This window comes from Vipera berus (genome assembly GCF_964194415.1).
Source record: "Vipera berus genome assembly, chromosome: 7".
NCBI classification, from domain to species: Eukaryota; Metazoa; Chordata; class Lepidosauria; order Squamata; family Viperidae; genus Vipera; species Vipera berus.
This window is the reverse complement of record NC_138209.1, coordinates 1,544,793-1,554,110: the sequence shown is the minus strand read 5'-3', so window position 1 is coordinate 1,554,110 and position 9,318 is coordinate 1,544,793. Positions and strand designations below refer to the sequence as shown.

The following is a 9,318-nucleotide window of genomic DNA, read 5'->3' as shown; positions in this document are numbered from 1 at the left end:
GACACAAAGGACAAGAAGAGAGCTTTCATTATTTTACTGTTTCAGATGGAGAAAAACAAAAACTGTGTTCACATCTAGGGTGGCTTCAAGTACTAGGGTTGGTTTAAATATTCTAAATCTTCCATCACTATGACCTCCTTACAAACCCATTGTTTAAGCGCGTGGCAATTGTCGTCCTTCCAGTTAAATACACCAGAGGAAGGGTTTATGTAAGCGCAGTCTCGCTCCATTTCTCCATTCTTCTTTAGGATGGTAGGACTGTTAACATCCCAGAACCTGGTGGGCGCGGGAGAAAGAAAGGTTACTGTAAGACCTAGCCCAGGGGTAGGCCACCTGGCTCTTTTATGACTCATGGACTTCAACTCCCAGAATTCCTGAGCCAGCCACGCTGAGGGAAAAGGGAGAGGTTTCCAAGCTGAGCCATGTTGGCTCAGGAATTCTGGGAGTTTAAGTCCATGAGTCATAAAAGAGCCAAGGTTGCCCACCCCTGGCCTAGGCCGCTTTATGAGTTGTGGACTTCAACTCCCAGAATTCCTGAGCTAGCCATGCTGAGGGGAAAGGGAGAGGTTTCCAAGCTGAGCCATGGTGGCTCAGGAATTCTGGGAGTTGAAGTCCACAACTCATAAAGCGGCCTAGGCCTAGGCCAGGGGTGGGCAACCTTGGCTCTTTTATGACTCGTGGACTTCAACTCCCAGAATTCCTGAGCCAGCCCAGCCACGTTGAGGGAAAAGGGAGAGGTTTCCAAGCTGAGCCATGCTGGCTCAGGAATTCTGGGAGTTGAAGTTCACCAGTCATAAAAGAGCCAAGGTTGCCTACCTTTGACCTAGCCTCACCCAAATGAGAAGTCTAATGCAGAGGGTAGAACAGGAGTCCTCAGCCCCTGGGGCTGCGACCCGTTTAGAACTGGGCCACAGAAGTGGCGGGCAAGCGCCCATGCGCAGCTCCATTTGGGTGAGCGGCAGGCACTCGTGTGCTCGCGTGAAGCCTGCTGCTTGCACAAAGGGAGGTTCAACCCTCCTAGTCTTAGCAGTCTTGAGAAAATGCCTGAGAAATAAGCAAGAGAAGAATTACTACTACTATTACTACAGGCGTGTGGAGAGCACCGAAGCACTTCCAGCTGGACATCGCTGTTGCTCAAGGGACACCCAGTTGGGGGCTCCTTTCATGTCCCCATTAAGTTGCCCATTGAGGTGGTACCCATCTATCTTACTCGCGGTCGCCCTCTTTTGAACTGCTGGGTTGGCAGGAGCTGGAGCATGCGACAGAAGCTCACCCCGCACCGCGGCAGCCACAGGGTTACAAACACGAGCCTGCCACTCGCCAGCCCAGTATCCTATCTTTGTAAGCCACCGCCCTCTTCCAACAGAACAATAAAGTAGCTCGTCGGAAACCCGTCACGTGTGGGCCTGGTGGTTCACGCCCGACACAGGTTTAGCGATCAGCTGCAGGAAGCCCCAGGGGCGGAGTGTGTGGCTGCAGACTTACTGTATTGTTAATCTGGACCCATCGGACCATTGCCAGATGCCTTCATCATTTTCGTCGCTCAGACCAATCCAGGCAGACTCGTTGAACTGCAAAGAGACGAACTTCTGCCAAAAAAGGAGAGAAAGAGCAGCTTCACAGGGCGGGAATGCCACGTTTGACAAAATGCCCGAAATGAACAATAAACTGCCCATGTTCCTTTGCCAAAGAAAGCCATGAGGAGGAATTGACACTTGTACATCCAGCAGGAACAAGCTGGACTTTTTGAAATCATTTCTATAGAATGCGCTCTCTCTCTCTCTCTCCCTCTCTCTCTCTCTTTCTGTCTTTCTCTCTTTCTTTCTTTCTCTCTCTCTCTCTCTTTCTCTTTCTTTCTTTCTCTCTCTCTCTCTCCCTCTCTCTTCCTCTGTCTCTCTCTGTCTTTCTCTGTCTCTGTTTCTGTTTCTCTCTCTCTCTCTCTCTCCGTCTCTCTCTCTCTGTCCCTCTGTCTCTCTCTGTCTCTCTGTCTCTCTCTCTGTCTCTTCTCTGTCTTTCTGTCTTTCTCTCTCTGTCTCTCTATGTTTCTCTGTCTGCCTCTCTCTCTCTCCGTATCTCTCTGAGTCTCTCTCTGTCTCTCTGTCTCTCTCTCTGTCTCTCTCTCTCTCTCTTTCTCTCTCTCTCTCTGTCTCTCTCTCTGTGTCTCTCTGTGAAAGAGATTGAGGTCAAGAATGAGAGAACATAGTGCTCCTTCATTGGTAACACAGTCCTCATTTAGCGTTCACAACTCAACCCCTAATCAAAGTGGGTGCTAAGTAGGGAACCACCTGATCGTGATTGTGCCTTTTGGCTTGAAACTGAAACGAGTAATAATCACTTTCACGTCTTTGGCTCATGTTCGCCTCCTAATCGCTCTCTGGCCTTTTGAAATGCTCACCACCGTTCTGGATCGTTAACAAGAAGGGAATTAAAGTTTGCAGATGCATTCATTGCAGAGAAAGGGATCAGAAGAGAGTAAGGAGGCACACCATGGGAATACTGGATACACTGAAAGCAATGCGCTCGTGCTGGCCGTGGCAGACATGCCTGGCTGCTTACTGGGTGACTGATTAGTCTTTTCTAATTTCTTCATCTTCAACCTCTCCACTCAGGGGTGGGGGGTGGGGGGTGGGGGGAAATGGAAGGAAAAATGTGTGAGACACAGAACACGATGCAAATTGACTGTTATGGGGATCATGTGACTGGGGGATCATGCACAGGTCTTATCTTGCGGCGATGAGGACGGCGAAGGCTAATTACTTCGCTGCCCTCATCGCGTCTGCAGATAATCGCCCGGCCGCCCTGTTTAGGGTGACTCGCTCCCTTCTTAACCAGGAGGTGAGGGAGGATCCCTTACAGGGACGGGACGAGGAGTTTAGTCATCATCTGACGGACAAAATCACTCAGATCCGGGCCGGTTTGGACTCTGACTAGACAGAGTCTGACGTGGAGGAAACGGACGGTCTTGAGCATGTTATCTGGACTGAGTTCGATCCTGTTTCCCCTGATGATGTGGACAGGATGATGGGGAGGCTGAGCTCCACCACCTGTTTGTTGGACCCGTGTGCCTCCTGGCTGGTTTATGCAGCCCGGGAGAAGACACGAGTCTGGTTCCAGGCAGTAATAACTGCTTCCTTGAAGGAGGGTATCTTCCCCGCTGCCTTGAAGGAGGCGGTGGTGAGACCCCTCCTCAAGAAGCCTGCCCTGGACCCGGCTGTTTTGGACTCCAACCTTCGCTTTTTGGCGAAGGTTGTTGAGAGTGTGGTGGCGCATCAGCTTCCTCTGTTTCTGGAGGAAACTGATTATCTGGACCCGTACCAATCGGGTTTCAGGCCCGGGTACAGCACGGAGATGGCATTGGTCGTGCTGGTGAATGATCTCTGGCGGGCTCGGGACAGGGGTTGTTCCTCTGTCCTAGTCCTATTAGATCTCTCAGCGGCTTTTGATACCATCGACCATGGTATCCTACTGCGGCGTCTCAGGGGGTTGGGAGTGGGAGGCACCATTCTACAGTGGTTCTCCTCCTATCTCCTGGGCCGCTCGCAGTCGGTGTTGACGGGAGGGCAGAGATCCGCCCCAAGGCCTCTCGTTTGTGGAGCTCCTCAGGGGTCGGTTCTCTCTCCCCTCCTGTTCAACATCTATATGAAGCCTCTGGGCGAGATCATTCATGGTTTTGGGGTGGGGTATCATCAGTATGCTGATGATACCCAACTTTTTTTCTCCACCCCGAACCAACCCAGCGATGCCCTCGCCGTGATGTCCCGTTGCCTGGAGGCGGTCCGGGTCTGGATGGGGAGGAACAGGCTTCGTCTAAATCCTGCCAAGACTGAGTGACTGTGCATACCGGCATCTCGGGTCAACCAGACTATTCCATATTTAAAGATGGGGGGTGAGGTGTTACCCCCCGTTGATACGGCTCACAACTTGGGCGTCCTCCTGGATTCACAGCTCAATTTTGAAGATCACATAGGAGCCGTGACCAGGGGGGCTTTTGCCCAGATTCGCCTGGTGCGCCAGTTGCAACCCTACCTGGACCGAGATGCCCTACGCACAGTCACTCATGCGCTCGTGACCTCCCGTTTAGACTACTGCAGGGGTCGGCAACCTAAAAAAGTAAAAGAGCCACCGGGAACCGGTTCCATCACAAATTAAAAAAACTGGGAGCCGCGTGCGTGTGTCCATGCACGCGCACGCGCAAAAAACGTTTTGCGCATGCGCAAAACGGTTTTTTGCGCATGCGCGGATGCACGCGGTCGCCATTTTTTTTAAAAAGTCAGATGGAACCGGTTCCCGGTTGCCCGACGGCGACGGCCTCTCGGAACGGGCCGTGGCGTCGCTCTTTCAGGAAGCTGCCGTGGCCCATCTGCAAAGCTGCCGCTTTTGGCAGCTTTGCAGACGGGCCGCGGCAGCTTCCTCAAAGAACGACGCCGCAGCCCGTTCGCGCGGAGGTACGCGCGCACCTCTCCAAAGGTTTGGGGAGGTGCGCGCGCACCTCCGCCCATTCGGGGAGGTGCGCGCGCACCTCTCCAAACGGGCGGTGCCACTCTCCATTTGGAGAGGTGCGCGCGCACCACTGCCCGTTCGAAGAGGTGCGCGCGCACCGGGCGGCTGGGAGCCGCAGGAGACGGCTCAAAGAGCCGCATGCGGCTCCGGAGCCGCGGGTTGCCGACCCGTGGACTACTGCAACGCTCTCTACATGGGGCTGCCCTTGAGGACCACTCAGAGGCTTCAACTGGTGCAGAATGCAGCCGCGCGGGTTGTGATGGGGGTTTCCCAACACTCCCATGTAACACCTCTACTCCACGAGCTACATTGGCTTCCGGTTGCCCTCCGGGTGAGATTCAAGGTGCTGGTGATGACCTATAAAGCCCTGAACGGCTTGGGTCCGGGATATCTGAGGGAACACCTGCTGCCGGCATCAAGCTCCCTTCGTCCAGTGCGCTCCCACAGGGAGGGTCTTCTCAGGGTGCCACCGGTAAGAGATTGCCGGCGGGTGACACCCAGGGATAGGGCCTTCTCAGTGGGGGCGCCTGCCCTCTGGAACCAGCTGCCCGCAGAGCTTAGGACTGCCCCCAACCTTCATTCATTTCACCGGGACCTGAAGACCTGGCTCTTTGAGCTTTCCGGCCCAGGCTGAGAGTTTTAATCGGGGTTTTTATATTTTTCAGGGATTTAATTTAATCTTTTTAATTGTTTTTAATTTTTGTATCGATGTTTTAAGTACCCTGTAAACCGCCCTGAGTCCTTCGGGAAAGGGCGGTATATAAATTCAATAAAATTCAAATTCAAATTCAAATTCACCTGTTCTGAACGGTTGTAAATTGCAAAGTTATTTCTTCAGCACTGACATCTCTTCGAACAATTGCTGAAGAGAGATTGGTAAGCAAGGACATATTGAATATCGATGTATGTCAGAGAGGAAGGGAAGGGGCATTTAATAGGAAGCAATTGTCCCTTTTTCTGATCTTCTAGTAGGCACATCCTATGTACTAAACTTTGGCTATTTCAAGAATAGAGCTGGAAGGGACCTTGGAGGTCTTCTAGTCCAACCCCCTGCTCAAGCAGGTGACCTTAGACCAGGGGTAGGCAACCTTGGCTCTTTTATGACTCGTGGACTTCAACTCCCAGAATTCCTGAGCCAGCCATGCTGAGGGGAAGGGAGAGGTTTCCAAGCTGAGCCATGCTGACTCAGGAATTCTGGGAGTTGAAGTCCACAAGTCGTAAAAGAGCCAAGGTTGCCTACCCCTGTCCTAGACCATTTCAGACAGATGGCTGTCCAATCTCTTCTTAAAAACCTCCAGTCATGGAGCATCTGCAACTTCTGGTGGCAAGCCGTTCCACTGGTTAATTGTTCTCACTATTAGGAAGTTTCTCTTTAATTACAGATTGCTTTTCTTTTTGATTAGTTTCCATCCATTGTTTCTTGTCCTGTGTTCTGGTGCTCTGGAGAATAGTTTCACCCCCTCCTCTTCTTTGTGGCAGCCCCTCAAATACTGGAACACTGCCATCACGTCACCCCTATTTCTTCTTTTCTCTAGATTAGACACACCCAAATCCTGCAACCGTTCCTCATATGTTTTAGTCTCCAGGCCTTCAAATCACCTTAGTTGTTCTCCTCTGTACTTTTCCCAAAGTCTCAACATCTTTTTTGGAACAGGGAGACCAAAACTGGATGCGGTATTCCAGGTGTGGCCTTACTAAGGCTTTGTAAAGCGGCACTAACACTACATGTGGTTTTGATTCTATGCTCCTGTTTACACCACCCAGGATTGTGTTATTCTAAATTCTAAATTCCCCGTTCTGATCTTCTAATTGAAAAGCCTCCATAATTTGCCACGGATAACTTGGCTCATGCTTTCGAAGACTTTAAGTACCTTGAAGGAGTTTCAGTGTCTAGGCAGGGACATGGAACCTCTGTTGGAAGGGATCTTAGAGTCATCTAGCACAGGGCTTTTCAACCAGTGGTACGGGTACCACCTGTGGTACATTGGCACCTGGCAGGTGGTACGCGACCATCCTAGAAAAGTGGTAGCAGGGGAGGAGAATGAGCTGAACCGGTGGCAGCACCGCACAAGCCTGAGCGAGAGACGGATGGAGCTGCAGGGCTGTCGGGGCTCAGCGGAAGCACCAGGATGAGCACTAGGATCCAGCTGGAGCTCAGCGCTGGTCCTGCCGCTTCTGCTGAGTCCAGAAGAAGCGCCGATCAGCTGGAATGTTACAGCATCTCCAGGGTCTTGTGATTTACATTCAGATGCTTGGCAACCAATTCATATTTATGACGGTCACAGTGTCCCAGGGTCATGTGAAGGGACCAAAACCTGCTGCAACCACCCAGCAGACGGGGGGGGGGGGAATAAAAACCAAACACCCCACCCCCGCTGCCGATCCTCAACAGAAATGCTCACAACCATGAAAACCTCGGACAGGAGGAAGAGCGCCCCCGGGCAGGCAGGCAGGTGTCTTGCTCGGCTGTGGCTCGGGGGGGGGGGCACTTTTTCCAGTGCCATTGTAACTTCGAACAGTCACTAAGCGAACTGTTGTAAGTCGAGGACTACCTGTACTTCATCCCTTTTTTCCTTTTTTTTTTTTTGGTCATCAAGTTTTTGACCCCTTGCTAGGCGACCGGTGGTCCTCGGATCTTGCCGTATCCTAAAAGTGGTACAATGGGCGAAAAGGTTGAAAAGCCCTGGCCCTTTCTCAAGACCTATCTCTCCATCCTCCTTTTCTCCAGAAAAAGGAAAGCCACCATTACAGGTGGGCAGCCTGTTCTGATGGGACCGTATTTCTCCACAGATAGGAAGGGCTGAATCAGTCCTTGCAAATCCTTTGCCCGGAGACAGGAAGGGCTGAATCCCGGGGATTTTAGTACAGTGGCGGCCGCTGCTCAAGGAACTCTACAGCTGAGTCAGAAAAGGGGGAAACAAAAATGAATGAAACCTGTTCCTCGTCATTTAAGATGGAGACCATGTGGGAATCTCTGGAGAGGCAGAAGTTCTGAGCGTCGTACCAGGTCTTCCTACCGACCGATATGTAGTAGAGGTTCTTCCCAAAAAGCGTCCAGTGAGTGGCGGCCTTTACGTAGCCCTTCTTAAAGATGGACTCTAAGGAAAGGCGGAGGAGGGACAGGCTGGCTGGCATCCACATCTCACAAGCAGGGTGTTCCTCAGCAAAGGGGAGGGGAGGGGAGAGGGAGGACAGGGGAGGACAGGAGAAGGTTGGAGAGGGAAGAGAAGAGAGGGGAGGAGAGGAGAGAGGGAAGAGAGGGGAGGGGAGGGGAGGAGAGGACAGGAGAGGGTTGGAGAGGGAAGGGAGGAGAAGAGAGGAGAGGGGAGGAGAGGAGAGGGGAGGGGAGGGGAGCAGAGGAGAGAGGGAAGGGAGGGGAGGGGAGGGGAGAGGGAAGGGAGGAGATGGAAGGGAGGAGAGGGGAGGAGAGGAGAGAGGGAAGGGAGGGGAGAGGGAAGGGAGGGGAGGGGAGGGAAGGAGAGGATGTCTGCCTGTCTGTCAGTTGTTTTTTTAATCTAATCGATGCACACCACCCAGAATCACTTTTGGTGAGGTAGGTGGGCTAAATAAATTAGATGATAGATAAGAGAGAAAGAGCTGATTAGGATGATAGATATGACAGACGATAGATAATGAGGTAGAGTAGATAAATGAGAGAGAGACAGACAGACTGAGACAGAAATAGATGTACAGATTGTATAGACTGATAGAGAGAGAGAATAGATTGGGTTGGAGGGGGAGAATATTCAGATTGATTCCCAAAGCAGATGTGGCCTATTTTTCAGCACATTTTGACTCAGACTCCCCCTGGGCTTTTCCTTCCCTGAGATTAAACAACAATCAAGCCAGGGTCCTTGGCCTGATAAGCTAAGTCCCCCTCCCCGAGCAAGGGTTGTATCTCTGAGCACACACACCCCTCCCCCAGGCTGCCCCCAGAGCTGCAGCGTGAGCACCGGGGCCCTTGGAAGCCGCACCGTCCAGCTCTGCTCCTCTTGCCTGCCCACCCCTGGAAATTGGGAGGGGGGGGAGATGAGATGGGGGGGCGTTGAGGGAAATTGGTGGAGGAAGCAGAATGGGCAGGGAGGGGGAAGGGGGGGGCAAGGCTCAAGGGGCTCAGCGGGGGAACCGAGGGAAGCCTCTTTTGCAGCAGAAGTCAGCAAAGCTCAAGAGGGGCAGCCAGGCGCTGCATCCCCAAGGCTGCTTTGGCATCAAACGTGGCTACTTACGATACTTGTTCTTCTTCTCCTGGAAAGCCTTTTCCGTGTCTTCCTGGTAGTTTGGCAGCTGAATCACCTCCTCCGCAGTGCCCAGATCTGAAATAGACAGACAGACTGACAGACTGACAGACAGACATGATAGATAGATAGATAGATAGATAGATAGATAGATAGATAGATAGATAGATAGATAGATAGATAGATAGATATGGATAATAGATGGTTGATAGATAGCTATAGAGAGATGACATAGATAGATAGATAGATAGATAGATAGATAGATAGATAGATAGATAGATAGATAGATAGATAGATAGATGGATGGATGATAGGTGACTGATAGCTACAAAGAGATGATAGATAGATAGATAGATAGATAGATAGATAGATAGATAGATAGATAGATAGATAGATAGATAGATAGAATTACAGATGGCCCTTTTACTTATAATCCTTGATTTAGTGGCCGTTTGAACTTGACTTACAGCCAGTCCTCACACTCAGGACCACTGCACCCTCCTAAAGGTCACGTAATCAAAATCCAGGCCCTTGTATTGAGCACGGTCACATGATGGCCATTGGGACTTTCCCAGCTGGTTTC

The 9,318-nt window shown here is 51.5% G+C and overlaps 1 protein-coding gene across 4 annotated transcripts in view; it reads right to left on the bottom strand.

Annotated features, from left to right (window-relative positions):
* Positions 1-19: 19 nt before the first annotated feature.
* LOC308670553 (C-type lectin domain family 4 member F-like) overlaps positions 20-9,318 on the bottom strand; it is a 17,212-nt gene continuing 7,913 nt past the window's right edge. For 3 of the 4 annotated variants that reach the window (XM_081332109.1, XM_081332110.1, XM_081332112.1), the window contains 4 exons: positions 8,727-8,813; positions 7,435-7,598; positions 1,486-1,589; positions 20-276 (listed from right to left, as the gene is read on the bottom strand). In XM_081332109.1, the coding sequence (XP_081188235.1) occupies positions 93-276; positions 1,486-1,589; positions 7,435-7,598; positions 8,727-8,813 (539 nt within the window). In that variant the 3' untranslated portion in view covers positions 20-92. The remainder of the gene's footprint in view (positions 277-1,485; positions 1,590-7,434; positions 7,599-8,726; positions 8,814-9,318) is intronic. The other variant, XM_081332111.1, reaches the window with a different exon arrangement.